Source organism: Alligator sinensis, unplaced genomic scaffold (assembly GCF_000455745.1).
Source record: "Alligator sinensis unplaced genomic scaffold, ASM45574v1 scaffold1907_1, whole genome shotgun sequence".
Classification (NCBI taxonomy): Eukaryota; Metazoa; Chordata; order Crocodylia; family Alligatoridae; genus Alligator; species Alligator sinensis.
Genome location: NW_005843160.1, coordinates 216,529 through 238,931, shown reverse-complemented (window position 1 = coordinate 238,931; position 22,403 = coordinate 216,529). Strand labels below are relative to the sequence as shown.

Sequence of the window (22,403 nt, the reverse complement as noted above, 5' to 3'; positions counted from 1 at the left end):
AATTTCGGCAGGAAATTAGCTTGCTGTATGGAAAATAACAGAGGGCTTTATCCTAGGAGGTACAGAGAAGCCTGGGCAAGGCTCAGGACCTCCCAGGAGGAGTTCTGCGCATGCAGAATTGGGCCATCAATACAGTGCATGCCCTTTGAAAGAAGCCTGCCCTTGCATTAGCACACAGTTCTCTCCCTGCTTGCGGTGCTCTCTCTCGCGCACAAACCCTGGCAGGGTTGCGGGAAGCGAGGTATACGGTGACCCTGGTAATATGAACTAGCCCGCTGTGCTGTGTGCCTAACACAGGAGAGCTCAGGTCCTTGCCAGGCAGCGGGAAGGCACCAGGTCCCTCTGGGAGGAAGAACTGGAGGCTCCTGTGTGACTTAGAGACATCCTGACACACGCTTTCCAAGAGCCTGCTACACGCTCGGTGACTCTCCCCGTAGGAGCCTGCCAATGCCTCCGGGGGCAGAAAGATTGTGAAGAAATGTCACATTGGCAAGAAGAGCACCGGCTGGATTTGGCCTCCCAGGTTGAGCCAGTGGCCTGTTTCATCTGGTCTCTACCTCCTGGTAGCGGCTGATCTTGAATGCATCAGAAGGAAGTGAAGTGGAAACTTTCCCACCGTGCATTTAGCCAGTTGCACAACACAGTTTAAAGTCTGGGGGGAGGGAAGGGGGAGAAAAAAAAATCCTCCCTGTCTCTCATGCAGTCAGCAGAGGCCTTGAAACAGGAGAGTTGATTACCCGAGATTGGCATCTCTCATTCTGCATGCAAGTGAATGCCATCTGCGGTCACTGAATTATCCAGCCACCCAGCTGGACTCGCCGCAGCTTGGAGTCACCTGTGTCGTTTGATGACATGTCTCTCCAGCTGCTTGGTAACAGCAGGTTCAGTGAATGCTCCAAGGGATGTGTTATGGGCTGCTTACCAGCCAGCAGCTCCCTACAAAGTATTTCAGCATCAGGGGGTCAGTGCAGGACATGGGATACCCTGTTTGTTTGCAGCTCTTCCTCTGTCCATGCCCAGTCTTGTCTTCATGCTGCATCCCATCACCAGGAGAGCATCACTTGGTGGTACCACGTCCTGTGACACCAGCCACCAGAACTGGACAGCTCCTTGCGCTCTGCTCTTCCTTATATATTGAAGGGAGCTCGCTGCACTGGTGCTGGACCCGGGGCCCAGAGCCTTCCCCCCTAGGGAGGGGAATCTTACCCCTTCTCTCCTCTGTCACCCCAACTACCCAGACTGCTCCTGAGCATGTTGGTTAATCATTGCAGGAATCGGGTGTTCATCAAGCCCGAGCCTCTCTACTCGAATCAGAGTTCAAGTGCCAACTTCCTCTCCACGGCAAGGGATGTGGTGTCACACAGGGGACTCTAGTGTTGCAAGGAGCGCACAGTGATGGAGCAAACACCTCAGTTTAGCACAAGCCAGTGCAAATGTAAGTCTGCCCAAGCATAACAGCCCATGGGACTAGTGTGGTTCATGCACACCCATGTCTGTAGCTAGCAGCACATAAGGGAGTGATGTAGCTGGCATCATATCCAGCCACCCTTGCCTCCCCGCTCCGCCAAATGGCCAGATGCTTGCATATAGCTAGATCCACTGACAGCAGCCTCTGGCAGGAGTCCAGAGCAGGCACCTTAGCCACTCTGCCACCGGCAGAGGCAGCATGAAACGATGGCTCAGACGAAACCGCCATCCAGAAGGATCCAATCCAATGAGCAACGTGTTGACATGAGGCCTGCAGAACTGGGGCTTGCTTTTTCCACCCTGTCTCTGCCCTGGGTGACACTTATCCATGCAGAGCACCTCTGGAAACACGTGCACATCCCTTGCCATCCACTGGGGCCTGCCTGCCTGTTTCTATGCACCATGACTCTGCACACCCAGCTTTTATCATAGCTGGATTTTAATCACACAATGCAATCTTAATCGCACAACATTTCTTTTTCCTCCTATTAAATCAATGGGCACATAATCCGTGATTATAAATGCACTCATTTTCCCCGAAAGATTATTACAAAGAATGCAGTTGTTCTGCTCTGGGTCTGGTATTTAGATGGTTATTTTTATTGCATCATTTTGCAGGTGCTCCAGCCAGGAGAGAAAAGTTAGCCCAGAAACTGGCATTGGTCAGCTCCTGCTTTTCCGAATTATTATCGGTGGCAGTACCCTAATACCTGCTCACGCCAGTCAATATCAAAGCCCTGTAGTGACCGATTCTGCCTAAAACCTTGGCCTGGCCACAGATTTTAGCTCCTTCAAATAACATTTTTCCTGTGGAAAATGTCAATAACATTGCAAAAATAGAGTTGTTCTCATCAAATTTTTGGGTGGAAAACCTACTTTTCATCCAAAACAGTGACGCTTCCACTTGTCAGACAGAATTTTGTTTTAAATATCTGATGAAGAACCAGTTTTTTCAGGAAAAAGGACTGCTTGAAGTGAAAATATGGTTGTGGTTTTTTTTTTAAATCATCAAAAAACACTGGAAACAGTATTAGAGTGATATTGTAGCCATGCTGGTTCAAGAAATACCAGTATGTGAGTAAAGAGGTTTTTTTCTGGGGGTGGGAGGCTTCTGGTAGTGTTGATGTTGTAACCATGCCGGTAAAAATCTTTACACTTTACTGGAAGATATTTTATCAGCCCTGTTCAAGACTCTTGCTGTTGTCAGAAATATATTATTTGTGCAAGCAAGAGAGAGGAACAGCGGGACGGGGAGGGCACAGAGCAGAGAATAGATATGATTTGACTAAGGGGAGGCAAGGAAGGCAGTGGCAGGGGTGGCATGAGGACCCTGGCACCTAGGATCGCATCTCATCTACTGATCAACACTGCCCCTCACTAGCCAGTGCTATTCATTAGTCTGCAGGCACGCTGTAGCTGTCTGAACCCCAATTCTGCAGCAAGTGGGATGTCTTGGGTGCTGTCCTGGAACGGCAGCTCTGCCTCTGTTTTGTGTTTGAGTAAATGGGAAATTGAGCAATGCAATCATTGCAGCGACTTCTATGTTGGTGTTTTAGATACCCAGGTTTGCTGGTAAGTCACTGGGCTGGCACAGAGGTACGGTAAGGGACCCGTTTCACAGTGTAAGCTGGCAGGGTGATTCAGGGAAATATATTTGCAATCAGCAAGGTGTCTTCAAGGATTAGAGCTGAAAACTATGAAGGAAAGGAGAGGTTCCTCCCAGTCCTGTAATGACCTGTCTGGATCCCGCCCCACATCTAGGGTGGCCATCATAGAGGACAGTCCAGTTGTCCTCTGTCCTCTATTGATACGAAACCAACTCTATTTTTCTTGAAGAGAAAAATAGAGGCCATAAAGGCGTCAGGTTTCATATCAATAGAGGACAGAGGACAGAATAGCAGAAAACTGGAATGTCCTCTATGATGGCCACCCTACCCACATGCCAACCAGCCGATCCATTGCCCTTTCCCTGGGCATTATTACACCTTGCATAGCCACCTGTGCTAGTGCATGCAGCTCCACCGTGCTTGCTCAGAGGGGCTGGGAAGTGTCCCCCTCCACCGCTCACATCCTTTGAGGGAGGGGGACATGGAGCTTTGATTAACCTCTTGCTCTCCAGCAGCTGGGGCCAGGCCCTGACCCGTTACATGTCGTGTTGCTCAGTCACAATATGCAGTGCCAGGCTTGTTGTGAAACCTAGTTCAGTGGCTGGAGTCCTTTAAGGTCACAGAAATATTTAACTCCAGCATTGCTCGGGGCAGGCCTGGCTCAGCGTGGCAGCTAGATGGAGTTGTCCAAGGGACGCAACTTTTGGGCGCAAAGACCTGTCTCCCCAGGGGACTTTTCCTTGTCAGCCACATCCCTGCATATCAAAGCCTTTGCAGGCACCTTCTCTCCCCCATGCCAAGACTTTGCAGACACCTCCTCTCCTCCACACAGCCTACGACCCATTTTACTACTATTCCTTTGCATCACTGTGCTCCTAGAGGTCCCAACTGGAAGCTAAGCCCCAGCTTTGCTGGCTGCTATGTTTCCCAGGGCCTGATATTTTCTAGGTGTTAGGGCAGGAGCTGCTGAGGCCCTGCCTCTGTATCTCCCCCTGAGCTGGGTATGCTCTGGGCTCTCACTGCTGAAGTCTTGGAGCCCTCTGTTCACTGCTGCTGTCTCCGTCTCACTGCTCGATGTCCTGTGCTGCATCAGGGTTGCCTGCATGGCTGTTAAGAGGCCGTTAGATAATAGATTTGGTTGGGATGGTCTGGGCAGGGAGCTGGATGAGAGACCTTCCCAAATCTGACCCCCAATTCTGCAGCAAGGAGACCAGCTGGGCCTTTAAAATGCTGCGTTGTATTTGAATGGCTGGGAAACTGAGCCGTGCAATGGGGGCAGCCACTCCTGCACTGGTGCACTGGTGCTGCTTCTAGGGGGAGGTACAGCATTGGGGCTTTGATCCCTTCCAGCCTCCTGCTTCTCCACCGCTCTAGGATCCCCAGCTGTTCCAGCTGTGGGTGCCATCGAGCCAGGCGCAAATCCAGCTGTTCCAGCTGTGGGTGCCGTTGAGCCAGGCGCAAATCCAGCTGTTCCAGCGGTGGGTGCCGTCGAGGCGGCTGTTCCAGCGGTGCCCCGGCCGGGCAGGCAGGCTCCGCCCGCGGTCTCCTGCCCCGGCCGGCGCGGACAGCCCAGCCACCTGCTCCGGGGCCGGGAGGGATGGGGTCCCACAGCCCGTCCCCTGCGACAGCCCCTGCAGGCACCGGGCGGGCAGGGAGCGGGGCCAGGCAGTGCAGGGCACACTTGCACGGCGCTCGCCCGTGGGGATGCTGCCAGCGCACCCTGGTGCCAGCCTGGCCCCCAAGTCTGCCCCACCGACACACACACCCGACTTGCTGCCTGAGTCGCACACTGGACTCGCTCACTGAGACACTGAGTCGCACACTGGACGGGCTTCCTTGCACACCAAGTGCACACTGGACTAGCTCCTTCAGACACTGGGTTGCACACAGGATGGGCTCCCTTGCACACCGAGTGCACACTGGACTCGCTCCCTCAGACAGCAAGTGCACGCCAGCCTCACTCTCTCAGACACTGGGTTGCACACGGGACTCACTCCCTCAGACACCGGGTCACACATGGGACTCGTTCCCTCGGACACCAAGTGCACATGGGACTCACTGTGTCATGCACCGGGTCACACACAGGACTCTGTTATACACCGGGTCACACACAGGACTCACTCCCTCAGATGCTGAGTCATTCATGGGAGTCATTCCCTCAGACATCAACTCACACACCTGACTCACTCTGCCTTGCACGATCGCTCTGGCTCACATCCCTTTCCTCCTCTCCCTTGCTGCAGGTGAAAAGAGGGAAGGATACACCTGAGTGTGCCCATGGCTCAGGTGCCGGGCAACTGTTCCCAGGGCTCTGCGCCAAACAGTGCCAGCTCTTCGGTGGGACCCGAGCAGATCCAACACCTCTTGCACATGTGCAAGGAAGCCAAGAAAGCAGCCTATTGTCCCTACAGTCACTTCCCAGTGGGAGCAGCTCTTCTGACTGGTGACGGGAAGATCTTCTCTGGTAAGTGAGGATGGAGCCGTAACATCTCAGCCGCTTGTCAAGCCGTGCCCTTCCCTGCCTAGTAGAGCTTCTTCCCCTGAGCTAATGTAGCTACCCCGCTTCCCTTTCCAGAGCTGGCTTGGAGATCTCTGCAGAGGGCTGCCCCGTGCTCCTTGGACTCTGTTATGTTCACAGCTAACTCAGGGTATCTCTGCATCTGTAGTATGCCACAGAGGTACAACCCAAGGGCCTCTGCATGTGCAGAGACATCTCACATCCACAGAGTGACGCCTTATAGAGGTACAGATGCTGGGTGCCGGTGTCTGGAAAGCAGCAGGCTGTGCAGTAACAAGGTTTGGTCTGTACTATGAGCACAGTACAGTGGAGAAAGCTTTGCTCTGTGCTTTTTGTATCCTTACTTTTTATCTCCCGATGTCACCTCACTTGGCTGCAGGGGGACTCGAGATTTCACCTGTCTTTTCTAAGCTGAGGATGGTGTTACAGGTTCCCCTAAAACCATAAAATGCAAGCCATCACTCATTAAAAAGTGTTAGCCCGTGATAAGTCCCCTCTAAATGTTTTACAGTTGTGTCGCTTTGGAGTGAGATTTAACTTTGAACCATTTTACCCGGGTCATCCCCGGGTACTGTTCAAATGCTTCGGGGAGATAAAGCGCTCTTCTCTCATGCCTCCAGCATCTCAGGGTGCACCTCTGTGGGATGGTGCTGGCTGCAGGGTGAAACCCGCTCCCGTCCCCAGAGGTGTGACCCTGACCGCTCTGCACCCAGGGGCAATGCACCTCATCCGTTTGCTGCTTGCTCTGGCACCTCCGTGCAAACAGCAGCAGCAATCGATCCTACTACCTCCGTAGTGCTGGGTCTCAGTGCTGCCCTGGCGTGGCATGCAGCGAGCCTGCTGGGTCTCAGCGCTGCCCTGGTGTGTCAAGCGAGCCCAATGGGTCTCAACTCTGCCCCAGGATGGCATGTAATGAGCCCGCTGGATCTCAGCTCTGCCTCGGTGCGAGCACTAACACAAGTCGCCCCTGCCCCAATCCCAATTCAGTGAAACACATGCAAAATTTTGGTCCTTTATGTATCTTCATTGTATTCTCTTTTTCCCCCCACTCCGTTCTCTTTACTTCTCCCACCACCCACTTCACTTTGAACAGCCTTTTTTTCCCCAAGACTTTTATCTTCCCAATCCAGAGCCCCCACACTGGTTTCTTTGCCTCCCAGCTACAACCCCTCCTGTCCCCTCCTTTCCCACCCCAGAGCCCCGGCTCCTGGCCAGGCCCCTGCATGCCAGGCTCTCCAGTGGCAAGTCACAGCTGTGCAGGTGTGAGAGGGCATAAAGCCTTAACCTGGGACTGCTCTGAAACTCTTCTCACTTTGTCACTGTGTAAAAACCCCAAAAGTAAAATGTCCCAGAAGTGACCTGTAACAGCACCCTGAGTTTCAATCCATATTCAGCCTCTAGCTCCTCTTTCTGCCAATGGCCTCACCTGCTTCCCCACCCACTCCAGCACTAGACTAGGACAGGGAACTAAACAAGAAAGCCTTTTTGTGCATCCCTGCCTATGGAAAGTCCAGTGCACCCGCTCAGACTTGGTGGTGGCGACGGGGAGGTTGTTTCCCTCGCTGTTTTTGTTATGTTTGAAAAGCTGAAGCTCTTCGGAGGCAAACAGTGATGTGAAACTTTGTGTGTGCAGAGAAATGCTCATACAAGAAAACCCTAAAGGATCAAAGCTACGAGAAACAAACCACTCGCTCCCCACACACACATGTGCTGCTTTTTAAAAAAAGATTGCTTGATTTTAAGCCAGTCTCATAATTAAGCTCTTCGGAGGCAAACAGTGATGTGAAACTTTGTGTGTGCAGAGAAATGCTCATACAAGAAAACCCTAAAGGATCAAAGCTACGAGAAACAAACCACTCGCTCCCCACACACACGTGCTGCTTTTTAAAAAAAGATTGCTCATAATTTTTGGGAAGGCGGGCAAGGAGGGGACCCTGATTCCTGACTTCGATCTTGTTGTTTCGTTGTGTTTTTCCATCTCTCCGCATTCACCAGTTGATTCTTGTCTTATACCTACATGATAAGTGCTTTGGGGCTGGAACCACCCTTTGCGGCATAGTGAGTTCTGGGGCTGCGACTGGGGTTTTTAGGTGCTGCGGTAGTACAAATACTGATGATTTCTGAATGGTGGCTGGCCAGCCAGTGCCTCTGGCTGCAGCATTAGGATTTTGCTGCCCCTAAGGCATCCCTGCCTGTCCAAGCCATCTTGTTCTCCCTTGCCGTGCTTAATCTCCCAGGCCACATTCAGATCTTTGCAGTCCTCTAAGGCTGGCAAATAAATTGGGTGTGGGGAAAGCCCAGGAGAACATCACTGAATCATATGAGGAACTGGCTTTTGGTTGGTTTCTGTCTTTCTCTGGGCATGAGCAAGCCCCAACAGATTGAGACCAGATGGGGATTACTTTGTAGGCTACTAAACTACAAATCATCTCTTCCTGACAGCAATTAGCACGAAGGTACAGAAGAAGCAGTAGGTACATTTCCCAGTTTGGACTGGAGGTGAAGAGATGACTCAACCACAGATCAAGCCTTGAGTCCTCTTTAAAAAAACAGAAATAGGGCTTGTTGAAAGATGGAGAAGGCTGAGGGCAACTCCCAGCTCCTTCATTTTGCTCCTCCTGTGAATAAAAACCAAGGAAGGTAGGAGATTTCCTTGCACCTTCTGGCAGGGACCAGCCTGGGCAGACACTCCCCAACAATGTGCCTGAATATTGGTACTTGGAGCTAGGTGGGCAGGGAAAACCGTATTTACCAATAACAATCCAAAGGGAACAAATCCAGCTGCTGCATCTGGACCTTGGGCCTGAGGGATCCTTTGCTACCTTTGGTCCTTGCATTTGTAGCATAGCTTTATAGCCCGGTTTGCAGAGGTGCTGAGCATCTGTAGCTCCACTTGATTTCAGGTGCAGGTGTCCGCTCAGCAGGTGGGAGAAATGAGAACGTCTTGAACACACAACACACAGGCTTTCTCCGCTTATGTTCTTCACGTCAGGCTTTAATTGCTTTTCCTCTGGTCCATGTAGTACTGGAAGTAACGGATCCTGCGCAGACCAATGCATGCACCCCACCAATCGGGTAGTCATCCATGCAGGCAATCCAATAATGAAAAAAATACAAAGGCCCAGTGGCCAAAGCTACCAAACAACACTTTTGCTGAGGGGGAGGATCTGGTGGGTTTAATGGAAAGACATACATTGGATGCCACTGAACAGGGGATCTGCAGCATGGAGAGAGGAAGCATGCAATCCTTGCTTCCTTCACCAACTCTTAATTGCACATCAGTTATGCCACCCTGCGCCCTCCCGCAAGGCGCAGCCTGGTCTGATCTCCCCATCTCAGCAAAGCCGGACCTTATTAGCACTTGGCTGGAATCCAGCTGAAGTCGGTGCTGGCGGCTCAGGAAGTGGCGTACTTCTTTCTGAGTCGGTCTTGCCCCAGCTTTCACCATCGGGCCGGAAGCGCTTACACCAGCCATTTAAAGGGCAACAGTTGCTCCTGGGAGGAAATGGAACAACTCTGCTCACCTCGTTGCACCGTCCCTGCTTACACCCAGGCTCAATTTGTGCTGTAGTCCTTAATGAGCCCATGTTGCTTTCAGGACTGTTATAGTCATCATGAATAATCATTTTTATTAACCTAGAGCATATTAAGCGCTAACGAAATGAGCTGTGTAGAGGAAGCCATTTGCAGTGCACAACAAGTATTATTGATCCTACAAAATCCAGAGCCACAATACGTATTCATGAGAGAACTATGATGCATATTCATGAATGCCAGCTACTGGCACTGTCTCTCTTGACTAAGTGCCTGCGTACTGTATGCATTTGCAGCTGGAGGGTGCTCTTGTAAGTGAATGCAGGATTGGGACCTCGTTGTGCTGAGCATAACTAAGGTTTAGCTCTCACAGTCCTGGCAGGTTTCTCACATAGGAATTACTGTCTGTTCCCTTAACTCTTGCCTGTGGTTTCAGTTTAAGAGCACATTCCTTGCCCCCTCTCATAGGGCTGGGTCCTGTTGTGGTGCCTGCCCCACCCCAGCGATGGCAGTGATCCCTGGCCCTGCAGGCGGTTGAACTCCAGGGCACTGTATCAAGGGGTGAGAGCTTCCTATTCTTGGCAGACGAGTCCAAAAAGTAACAGCTTGCCCTGTACTTCCCTCAGGGTGCAACGTGGAGAATGCCTGCTTCCCGCTGGGGGTGTGCGCTGAGCGCACTGCCATTCAGAAAGCCATCTCGGAAGGGTACACGGATTTCAGAGCCATGGCCATTGCGAGGTAAGAGGCGGTGATGAATCAGGTCTCCTTAGCAGATTCATTTCAAGATGGGCTTGGATGGAAAAACACGCTGTTGTTATTCCTCTCATTCTCCATTTCCTTCATGTAAAACACACAGGCATGCACAGCCGGGGGTGGCTGCACAAGGATGTATTGTGCTTTCAAGACAAGCTTTCCCTTTTGACAATTTTTGCAGAATCAGCTTTGGAGATTGGGAGGGAAAAAAAGCAATCGGAGGGTTTTGCGTTGAGAGATCACCATGCTGCAGCCTCTTCTAAGGCAGAAGTCTCAGTCCTGCCAGCCCTTACTCACCAAAGTTGCCCTTACTCATGTCGACAGTGGCCCAGACATGAATAGGATTTGGGCTGCAATGTACTTTATTGGTCGCCTCTTAATTCATAACCCCCTAGAAGAATTATTTTTCCCAAAGCATCTGTGCAGCACCCTGGGGAAGGCAACGGGACTTTATATTGGTAGAGAGGTCTAGTTTGCAGAACCCAGGCTTATGTGAGCAAAAACCATGCCTGGACTGTGATCTTGCCTTGGAGAAACCTCATAGAGATTTTCAGCCCCATCCCATAAAACAAGAGATGGCCAATTCCACTCGGTCTTTGTTGTAATCCCCACTGCTCAGCAGCGTGTGTATCTCAGCCTCCTCGTTTCTGGCTTAATACAAGGCAGGTGAGGAGTTTAAGACTCTTCTGTCTCGATGGACTGAAATCAGTGGGCTTGTTAAATTCGGAAAAGTCCTTGGCACTCATCAGCCCCAAGGCATGAATTTCATTCAGAACAAAAGAGGACACATTCATAAAACAGCACCAGAAAATTGTAGTCTTGAATATTACCAGCTGCACGGCTGTTTCTCTCTGGTTTGTTCTCTCCTTTCAAATGTTAATGACTATTTTTTGTGCTAATGAGGAGGTTTCTATAGTTATGTGGACTTGGTGCTCCCTAACGTCCAGATTGCTTTTTCATGTGCTCACAACAATATTGAACACTAGATATGGGTCCATGTTGATGTGTGCTGTGGTCCATTCCCTGAAGGACACCTCAAGAGTTTTAGCGACAGGCCCCTTCTGAGGGCTTGGTCCAGGCTAATATCTGGAAATATCCTTGCAGGGGCATCTTCCCCATGGGCTCTACCACCAAAGGATGAAAACTGAGCAAGTGTTGGCAAAGAGTGGCCAGCGCATGCAGAAAAGGCTGAGGTTCATGGAAATAGCATCACTCTTCTTGCCCTTGAAACCTCTAAAGGCTTGGGGCTGCATCATGGCAGGGAGGTGACAGAGATATGGCTGGGAGACACGTGCTACCATTGGCACAACCCAATCCTCACGTCATCAGCAATGCCTCAATTCAAGGATGATCTCTACCATGGCTCATTGACGGGGATGAGGTGTCTTAGAGTCCAATCTTTGAGCCAGGGATCTGTCCGCAGAAGTTGTAGGTCTTTACACAGGGGAGAGAGTAGGCTGTAGGCTGAGGATGCTCGCCTTTTAATTCCTCTGCTCTCTCCTCCCCAGCACACACACACTCCTCAGTGGGAATTCACTGCCGATCCAGTTAGGACAAGCATGGAGGAGTGCTAACTGGGTTGAACCTCCATGCCGTGCAGAGCCTAGACTCCCTGCATCTTTGTCGGATAGTGAAATGAAACGGGGGAGATTGGCTGGGCCAGAACTCCCACTACCTTTTTGTCTTGAGAGGCACGTCCCCAGGCCTATAGAGGAGGGCATTGGACCACAGATCTTATCCCAGCCTGTGAGACTACGTGACAGCTTCAGAGTGCCCTCCCCAAAAAGAAGTATTCAGAGCCCATCCCAACAACAGGATTAGTGAGTGTGAGTGAGTAATCTGTGATGTGCCAGGACAACGCAATTTTGAGGTGTATAAACAGGAGAGCTGTAAGCAGAGGTAAGAGGGTGAGCATACGTCGATGTACCAATAGAAGAAAGCTGCAAGCAGTCCTATTTTAACAAAGAGGCTGAAAAATCAGAGGGCTAGAGAAAAAGCTTCCCATTAAGAAAGCCAGAGCTCAGATTTGTTTGCCTGAGAAAAAAGAACAGTAAAAGGTGACTTGGTTGCAGTGCAGAAGTACCTTGATGGGGAGCGAATACCGGTCTCTAAAAGGGTTTTCTGTCTAGCAGAAAAAAGGCATAAAAAAAGCAATAGCTGCAGCAAGACAAATCCCAATTAGACATTAGGAAGAACCAAGGGTCTAGTAAAACAAGCTCCCATTGGAAATAGTAGATTTTCCATCTCTGGATATGTTCCTGTTGAGACCAGGAGGCTTTCTAGATGGCATGCCGTGTAACTAAACGTGCAAGATTTTAGGCTCCGAGTATAACTGAACGACCTGTCATCCGCTGGGCCTCAGACTCGATAATCTCATGCTCACACCTGGTCTCAGACTCCATGGAGCTGTGACGTGCCAGTCGCTGCCTTGGCCTCCCTGGGGCTGTGCCTCAGTTTCCCCACCAGTTAAATAAGAGCAGCGATGCTTGCTCTCCTTTGTAAAACTATCTGGGATCTATGGAGGGGAACCTTCTTCCGATGTCACAACCCCATCTGAAGGCTTGTTTGAAATATTAACATATTCTGTAGGTTCTCCTTCCTCCCCCTGTGCTAACCTAAGCTTTGTATCCCTTTTTCCTTTGACAGTGACTCAGAGGAGCAGTTCATCGTGCCCTGCGGGGCCTGCCGGCAAGTAATGAGAGAGGTAAGTGAATTTGCTTTCCGCCTCTCCGGCTGAAGCTCCACTGCTTTCAGTCCAATCCATCTGCCTGCTGGGAACATTTATTTCTTCCAAACCCCATGAGGCAGTGTCCTAAATGTCAGGGGACACAACGAGAGGCTTGCTGAGTAAGGAAACCTTCAGAGATGTGCAAGCAGGTGGGCATCCGACTCCCAACACTGCCCAGCACCAAGCTTGGAAAGTTTTCTCTGTGGAGCACAGCAAGGGGAGAGGGGGCCGCTCGATCAATAAAAAAGGGCTGGCTGCAATATTCATCCCACACCGTTTGCTCAAGGGCAGGAGCAGGTGGAACCAGCAGTTTAATTGAAGTCAATGGGATGAGACTTGACTTGCCCTAGTGTTGGCCTTACAGTAACATCAGGCTAATGCCTGAGATTGAGCCACGATTAAATAAAGAGCTCTGTTCTGGGAAAAACACCTTGATACAGGACTACAGAGATGAAGCAAAGAGTCCTTGGCCCCAGCACATGCTCCAGGGTTTTCTAAGCAAGGACATCAGTTTACGACTGGCTCCTGCAAGGGGCCCGGGGAAGAATCGGGTGCAGAATGGTCGAGTGCTCTGAGAAAACCTATCAGCCCTGCCCTGCAGCATCCACCCTCTCCCCCACTTCATGCTGGAGGGCCTGCAGAGGGGCCGTGGGGGTTGCATTCAGCTGGCGGGTGCTCCAGGCTGCAGATACAGCAGTGATGCAGCACGTCCATGGCTCTCCTGCCCTGCATACATGCAGAAACCTGCTCGAGATTCAGCCTGCAGCATTTGGGGCAGTTATTGCAAAATCAGATTTCCAGAACTGGCCCCAATAGTTTCCGGGCACCATGTAAGGTGCAGGTTTTGACCTGTGAGAAACAGCTTGGGCTCTACACAGGGGTCATCTTTTCTCTTATGTCCCATCATGATCCCTAAGGTCATTCAAGAGCAGCAGTCACCCCTCAGCTTGCGAACTCGCTGTCTCTTGGGACCCCCCAGAGCCTGAGCCTGGACGTCTTTCAGAAGCGCGGAAAGACCTTCCTGTCTGGACAGGCATTTAGCAAAAAGAACTAGGCTGAGATATTGTTTGGGGGTGGTCTCTGGTTTATGTTGACAATGTAGTTCCCTTTCCAGCTGTTTTGTTCTCTCGGTGCTCTGTTTTATAAAGGATGCTGTTCTCTTACTGTAAGCTGCCCTGAGGCTTTGTCGTGGAGGGTGAACAGATCAATATTTTCAAAGGGGCTCGGTGAAACACGGGGCCAGTCAGCACGGTTTCATAGCACTTCCCAGATTAATTTTCTTCCTGGGCACCAAATATGCATCGCTCCAAAAATAGGTCGCTAAGCTGCTTTTAATGTTTTCAGCATCCCTCAGATAGCTAATGCTTCTCGCTGCTTGGATAAGCAGCATTATTTCAAAGGTACGGCTCCCCAAGAACCTGATCTTGGGATTGCTTATGCACTCAACATTATCTTTGGAGGACAGTGGGAGTTTGGGGAAATATCGGCTATGCAAGATCATCCCCTACATTAAAAACTGGAAGAGGATGTAAGAAGCGGCTTGGGATTTCACACTCCTGTTTGGTGTAATACTCTGGCACGGTACAGGCATCCCGGAGAGGCGGCCTGGAATCCATCCTGGGGGTGTCAATGGGGATGTGAGCTCTCGGTGGGGAGCTGGCAGGGATGTTAAGGAGATGATGGCACAAATGCAGAGGAGAAGGGGACCAGGCTGGAAGAAAGGTTAGAGGTAGGAAGGCACAGCAAGCAAGCGAGACTCAGAAACCAGCCTACAAAAGGAAGCTGACAGTGGTTCAAAATAAACCAAGCACAAGCAAATAGGCCTGTGCTAATCTGAACAGAGCAATGACAAAGGCCACCGGTTAAAGGGTCACCATGATAGCAGGGTGACGACTGCAAGACGGAAAGTTCATTGCATGCCTCACTGTAAGTCTTAGGGAAAGTGGCTTGGATAGCATCCACGCCCGGTGCTCTGCAAGGGTCTTACCTAATGGCTCCAGGGCAGAGTTACTCTATGGATGTGAGTCTTTGCCAGAGGGGCTTTTAGGTTCTCTTCTGTGTTCATTCATGTCAATGGCACACCCTGCAGCTGCTGCAAGGATCAGTTGAGGAGGACACTTTATATAATCCTGCGCATGAGAGCAAACTCTTCTTTATCTACCTGCATGTCCATAGAGCACCGGCTCATGCTGGCTCCTGTCCTATATTGGGATCCCTGTGGGCACAAGAAAGAAATTTCATCACAGGATCACAGCCCGCAGCCCTATTATATCATGAAATAATATGGTAATTATTTCATCCACCAGTAAATGCGGTCACTTCGGGGCTGAAGTGCAGTCCCCTTGTACTGGACAGCAGCACTGTACCTAGACTCCTGGCAGCCCCAAGTGAACTTTTAGTATGCCAGAGATAATGACAATAATAATTGGACAACGGAAAAAAAATTACCATTTTCGGGCCCCCTTTCTGTCCAGGCCCCGGGCGGGCGCCTGGTTTGCCCATGCCTGTGTCCAGCTCTGCTGGACTGTGGGTCCTAAAAGACTGACCATTGAGCTGGATTGGTACTGCTGTTTATTGTAAAACCATTAAGGTACTGATTCTGGTTGTAGTTTAAGTGTGTTTGCATAGAGAGCAAATCATCCATGAAAGAAATTGGGGATCTACAAAGTGTGGCTCACAGATGGCTCTCTCTCTCTCTGGCTCTTTTTCTAGTTTGGGAGAAACTGGGACGTTTTCATGACAAAGCCAAATGGGACGTATATGTTCAAGACTCTTGAAGAGCTCTTGCCTCTGTCGTTTGGACCTGAGGATCTAAAGAAGCTATGAAGAATGCATGGGACACTTGGCCTGTAAAGGCACCGAGGAGCCGTTGGACAATCTTCCACTTCCTGCCTCCCAGATGAAGCTTTGATGACACTTCCCAATTCTGCCTTCTCAATTGTCACTCAGCTTCCGCAGCTCTCAGATAAAGGTGCTTTTGTGTTTTGGGTTTTTTTTAAAGGGGATTAAGGAAGCTTTGATTAAGATGTTTTAAAATACTACCATCTTACTAGAAGCTGCAAAGCCAGCGATTACCCATGTGATGGTATCTGTGTAACATTTAAGAGAGGACATTAAGAAGAATGTGATAGTCTGTTGACAACTTGCCTGGAGTCCAGTGGGGTGTCGTATCAGTCAAAATAGAGTTGGGTCATAATACAAGGCTGATGTTTCTAAACATGTTAAAAAGGAGACAGACAGCAAGGGGTTATTGTAACTAGTGACCAGAAGGGGACAGGATCTGTTTGTATATTTCTTCTAAATCCTGCCATCCTGGAAAATACAGTGTGCCTTCAGGAGTTGGGGCATTGGCTGATACCAACGGAGAGGAAGGTATTAGCTCGCCAGTAGCACTTGGAATTATAGAAAATGAGGGTTGAAGGGACCTCAGGAGGTCACATCTAGTCCAACCCCCTGCTCAAGGCAGGACCAGCCCTAATTAGATCATCCCAGCCAAGGCTTTTTCAATCTGGGTCTTAAACTCCAAGTCTGAAGACTCTACAACCTCTCTGGGTAGCCTTTTCCAGTGCTTTTCTACCCTCCTAGTAAGAGTTTTTCCTGATCTCTAACCTAAACTCCCATTGCTGCAACTTGAGCCCATTGCTCCTTGTTTCATAGTTTCATAGTAGGTAGAGTCAGAAGGGGCCTGAGCAGATCATCAAGTCTGACCCCCTGCCATGGCAGGAAAAAGTACTAGGGTCAAACGACCCCAGCAAGGTGTCCGTCTAACCTCCTCTTAAAGACCCCCAGGGTAGGAGCCAGCACCACTTCTCTTGGAAGTTGGTTCCAGATCCTAGCCGCCCTGATTGTGAAGTAGTGCCTCCTGATGTCTAGTTTGAATCTACCCTCTGCCAGCTTGTGACCGCTATTTCTAGTCACTCCTGGTAGTGCTCAGGGGAACAGGGATGCCTGCAATGCCTGCTGATCCCCTCTGACTAGTTTGTAACAGGCCACTAGATCCCCTCTCAGCCTTCTCTTGTGGAGGATGAACAGGTTCAGGTCCCGTAGCCTCTCCTCGTAGGGCCTGCCCTGCTGCCCCCTGGTCATGCGAATGGCCCTCCTCTGGACCCTCTCCATACTGGCCACATCCCTCCTGAAGTGCGGTGCCCAGAACTGGAAACAGTACTCCAACTGTGGTCTTACCAGTGTTGTGTAGAGGGGGAGGATCACCTCCCTGGACCTGCTCAAGATGCATCTGTGGATGCATGACAAGGTGCGGTTGGCCTTCCTGACCATGTCTTCACACTGTCGGCCCATGTTCATTGTGACATCAGTGATGACTCCAAGATCCTTTTCTGCCTCTGCACTGATGAGAAGGGAGTTCCCCACCTGTAGGTGTGCTGCTGGTCCTTCCTCCCCAGGTGCAGCACCTTGCACTTGTCTGTGTTGAAACCCATCCTGTTCTCATCTGCCCACCCCTGTAACCTGTCCAGGTCCAATTGCAGCCTGTTCCTCCCTTCTAGTGTGCCCACATCCCCCCACATCTTAGTGTCGTCTGCGAATTTGAACAGGGTGCTTTTTATCTCCTTGCCCAAGTCACTGATGAAGATGTTGAACAGTGCGGGCCCAAGGACCAAGCCCTGGGGGACCCCACTGCCCACATCTGTCCAGGTCGAAAATGACCCATCCACCACCACTCTCTGGGTGCGGCCCACCAGCCAGTTAGTGACCCATCTGACCGTGTAGGCATCAACACCTCTGCCTCCTAGTTTCTTACTGAGAATGGGGTGAGACACAGTGTCGAAGGCCTTCCTGAAGTCCAGAAAGACTGCTACCCCTATGTCTAAGGATGTTGTGACCTGGTCGTAGAAGGCCACCAGGTTGGTCTGACAGGACCTGCCCCGAATGAGCCCATGCTGGTTGCTCCTGAGCATAACCTCCTGTGCCAGGATAACTCTCTCAAAAAGCTCACCCAGGATCAAGGTAAGACTAACTGGTCTATAGTTTCCTGGGTCCTCCTTCCTCCCTTTTTTGAAAATGGGAACCACACTGGCCCTTTTCCAGTCCTCTGGCGCCACACCAAAGCACCATGAGTGCTCGTAAAGCCATGCCGGGGGTCCCACAATGACCTCTGCTCATTCCCTCAGCACCCTGGGGTGGAGGTTGTCAGGACCAGCTGATTTAAATACGTCCAGTCCCTCCAGAAGTTCCTGGACTAGGTCCTCACTGACCCTGGGCCTGGGTGCACCTCCCCTGGGGCCTGAGGGGGTCCCAGCGGATGGGCTGATCTGGTCCCTGCTCAGGAAAATGGAGGCAAAGAAATTGTTAAATAAGTTAGCTTTGTTGTCTGGTGTGATGACCAGATTTCCTAGCTTGCCTTGCAGAGGCCCCACATTACCCAGTACCTTCTTTTTGCCCCCTATGTATTTGAAAAAGAACTTCTTGTTGTCCTTGATCCGGGTCGCTAGTCCCAGTCCCATCTCCGCCTTGGCCGTCCTGACCGCCCCCCTGCAGCCCCGAGCACCTGAGGTGTAGTCTTCCCTGGTGATGCCCCTCCCTGCCATTGGGTGTACACCTCCCTTTTAGCTAGGAGACATCCCCGTATGCTTTTGGGGAGCCATGGGGGCTTTTGCGCCCTCTTGCCTGCTTTGATCCGTGTTGGGATTACCTCCCTTTGGGCTTGGAGGATCGTCTCCTTAAGGAACGACCACTCTTCTTGGACACCCAACTCCCCTCCCCTCCGGGACCTCAGTACTTCCCCAACTATTCTCCTTACTTCATTGAAGTCCGACCTCCTAAAGTCCAGGGCTGCTGCCTTGCTGCAGGCTTTGCCACCTTGCGCTGGATGGTGAATTGCAGCAGGTGATGATCGCTGTTGCCCGGGCGGTTGAGCACCCGCAGCCCCCTCACCACGTCATTGCCTGTGGCCAGGAGCAGGTCCAACAAGGCGTCTCCCCTGGTGGGACTGCGCACCTCCTGCGTTAGATGGAGGTCCTGTATCTCGGCTAGGAACCTACGTGAGCGGTCAGACCTGGCTGACTGCTCTTCCCAGCAGATGTCTGGAAAGGTCAGGTCCCCCATAATGACCACGTCTTTTGACCTAACTACCTCCGTGAGCTGACTTAAGGAGGGTAAGTTCCTCCTGCTTGTTCCCCATACTACAAGCATTTGTGTGGAGGCATTTGAGGCCTCCTGAAGATGTGTGCACTGCCCCCTAATCTCAGTACAATATTCATTCTGCTCGTCGTTGGTCCAGGCTGGGCTGTCCTTGTGGGTGTCTCTTGGTTTATTGGTCCCAGGCTTCCTCCGCCCTCATCTTCCCCATCCCCTGATGAGCCTAGTTTAAAGCCCACCAAAGGAGATCGGCCAACCTAGAAGAGGACACACGCTTCCCTTTGGGGGAAAGATGAAGCTTATCCCCCCCGAGCATGTCCCTTCTTGCTCTGTCATCCGGTACCACAGAAAACTTTGTGCAGCTGAGGGGGTTGCTTGGTGGTGCATCCATGAAAATAATCCTGCCCAACCTCATTTCCCTGGATGAGAACTCGGGTTAAGGGACTGGGAACATGTCAGGGGTGCTGTTACTGTTGTAAAGGAAATACACACATTAAAACTTACTCCTCTTTCTTGGGGTAATGATGGTGCCTGAAGGGCAGAGCACTAGGCCAGGACTATGGAGACCTGGGCTCTGAATCCAGCTGTATCCCTGGACTGCTGGATGCCGATGGACTAACCCTTTCACCTCTGTGTCCCATTCTCCCATTTGTAAAATTGGGACAATTATACTATTGACCTGCTTTGAAAAGTGCTTTGGGGCCTAGTGATGAACGGTGTCAAAGCAGTACATTGTCTTTGTTACTAAGAGCAGGGGGAAATATTTTAATGTGAATATATGCACATGCAACTCCAAAGGTACGTCCTTGCAGCCTCTTTTGTGATTGAAGCCTTTCAAAAGAAGGTCAAATCAGATTGGACCCCACACGTGATTTGGTTTTTAAAAAGAAGTAGAAACATCTCCCTAATTTACATAATTGTCATCAGAGGAAACAGTTTGCTGGTACAGAAGATTTAAATGACCTTATCTACAAGTGACCAGACAAAAGAGGAAAATGACTGAAACCCTGTTCTCACACCCTGAACTAAGAAGTCAACCAGCGATATAAAAATGACAAAGCATGGTAGAGTTTTAAAATGCTTTTGTGTGTCTCTGTTCACAATATCAAGGCAAGAAAGAGCTGTTTTCCAGTCAAATCCTATTATTGTCAACACTTTTCTTTTAAAGTTTAAACAGCGTAGTCCAGAGTCCAGATTGTCCGTTTTAAATGAGGAGCCTTTGGGCAATCTTACACTTCCTGCCTTCCACTTGAAGCTTTGTTTGACGCTTCCCAATTCTGCCGTCTCAATTGTCACTCAGCTTCCGCAGGCCTTGGAAACACCGACCAAAGTAATACAGCCTGGGAAGAGCTAACGCTGCAATTCAAACCTTACCTTGCCATTTGTTCAAGGGGACAGAGCACAATGAGACCGATGAGAGAGAGGAGCCAGCAGTCTCTCTGCCCAGCCCTGCCACGGGCTTGCTGTGTGAGCAAGCTAGCTAATCTCCAGTGCCTTAGCGTCCTGCCTGGATAATGATAAATTAACCTTGATTGCAAAGTGCTTTGAGATGCTTGTATGAATAATGCTTGGGTAGTGCCAAATATTACCCGTACTGATCCTAAGGCAGGTGCTCCAGATTTATGCTAAGTTTAATTCCCATCAGTCTGATCCAAAATGTTTCATAAATGGTAAGAATAGAAATACACATCCCAGAGGACCCATATTTGTCTGAAGAATGACGCTGTAGCCTAAAGAGGCAAACGCACATTTTCACTGCATCCACCTACCTCCAATGTTATACAGGCGCACACGCAATTTTAGAGCTTATGAAACAACTGAGTCAGAGTCCCGGGAAGCTGCTTTGCTGCTTGCAGATGCAAGCCCTCCATGATCAAATGGAGTAAGAGATGGATTTTGTTCCACTTTTGGGTCTGTTCCTACTGGGAAGGGAAATTGCACAGATTAATAAACCAGACAAACCCAGGAGCTTCGAAGCGATGTAAAACCAGTACTTGTAAAGTCAGTGAATCCATCAGCCAGCCCTGAATAAGAAAAGAAAACAGAAACTAAAGGCTTCATAAATCTTGAGTGGAAAGTGTTGTTAATGTGGAGAGGAGGTTATTAGTAAGCATCAATCAAGCATGTTGCAGTTTATATGCCCTGTATTATTATGAATGAAATGCCAACGCTGCGTGTCCTTTCCTCATTTGTCTTTATTCCTGTTGTTCGATTTATTTTCTGCTTGTGGGAATGGGTGGGCACGAGGATGTAGTGTGGGGTCCTGGGCAATGCCACCGTGGCTGCCTGCTGGTATGATGTGACGGCTGTTCCACGTCCGAGACAATGAAATGACCTGCGCTGAAGCATCCAAGGCTGATCTTGTAATCCTGAACCCGAATAGCGCTGGCTACCTGCGACTATCGCTGTCCAAGCACAATAAATGGCTCCAGTCTTCACCAAGCCTACGGCTCCTTGCAGAGCAGGGCCCCACGGACCTGATTGCTCCCGGGGGAGTGAAGAGAAGCAGAGTCGGGTGATGTTGGTGGAATCTGCTGCACGAGGCGGAGCTGCACAGCCCAGAGCATGTGTGTGGTGTTACCGCGCTGCGTTACACCACACACTGTGTGTGCACTACATGCACGTGCAGCCACAGCCTGCAGTGAACATCCCCCAGGGCCTGGGCTGACAGCAGAGACCACAGCAACACGCACCTGGTGGAGCACCGGGGACAGCGCACAGTGACACGGCGCAACACACAGGGCAGTGCATGGTACGCACAGCCACACAGCGCAACACACAGGGCAGCGCACGGTGCGCCCAGCCACACAGCGCAACACACAGGGCAGCGCACGGTGCGCCCAGCCACACAGCGCAACACACAGGGCAGCGCACGGTGCGCCCAGCCACACAGCGCAACACACAGGGCAGCGCACGGTGCGCCCAGCCACACAGCGCAACACACAGGGCAGCGCACGGTGCGCCCAGCCACACAGCGCAACACACAGGGCAGCGCACGGTGCGCCCAGCCACACAGCGCAACACACAGGGCAGCGCACGGTGCGCCCAGCCACACAGCGCAACACACAGGGCAGCGCACGGTGCGCCCAGCCACACAGCGCAACACACAGGGCAGCGCACGGTGCGCCCAGCCACACAGCGCAACACACAGGGCAGCGCACGGTGCGCCCAGCCACACAGCGCAACACACAGGGCAGCGCACGGTGCGCCCAGCCACACAGCGCAACACACAGGGCAGCGCACGGTGCGCCCAGCCACACAGCGCAACACACAGGGCAGCGCACGGTGCGCCCAGCCACACAGCGCAACACACAGGGCAGCGCACGGTGCGCCCAGCCACACAGCGCAACACACAGGGCAGCGCACGGTGCGCCCAGCCACACAGCGCAACACACAGGGCAGCGCACGGTGCGCCCAGCCACACAGCGCAACACACAGGGCAGCGCACGGTGCGCCCAGCCACACAGCGCAACACACAGGGCAGCGCACGGTGCGCCCAGCCACACAGCGCAACACACAGGGCAGCGCACGGTGCGCCCAGCCACACAGCGCAACACACAGGGCAGCGCACGGTGCGCCCAGCCACACAGCGCAACACACAGGGCAGCGCACGGTGCGCCCAGCCACACAGCGCAACACACAGGGCAGCGCACGGTGCGCCCAGCCACACAGCGCAACACACAGGGCAGCGCACGGTGCGCCC

General features: G+C 51.4%; 1 protein-coding gene across 1 annotated transcript; it reads left to right on the top strand.

Moving 5' to 3' along the window:
* Positions 1-4,616: 4,616 nt before the first annotated feature.
* CDA (cytidine deaminase) lies at positions 4,617-15,746 on the top strand. Its single transcript, XM_006037683.3, has 5 exons — positions 4,617-4,644; positions 5,315-5,538; positions 9,753-9,864; positions 12,526-12,583; positions 15,320-15,746. The coding sequence occupies exons 2-5, from the start codon at positions 5,352-5,354 to the stop codon at positions 15,431-15,433; spliced, it is 471 nt and encodes a 156-aa protein (XP_006037745.1). The 5' UTR covers positions 4,617-4,644; positions 5,315-5,351; the 3' UTR covers positions 15,434-15,746.
* The last annotated feature ends 6,657 nt before the right edge of the window (positions 15,747-22,403 follow it).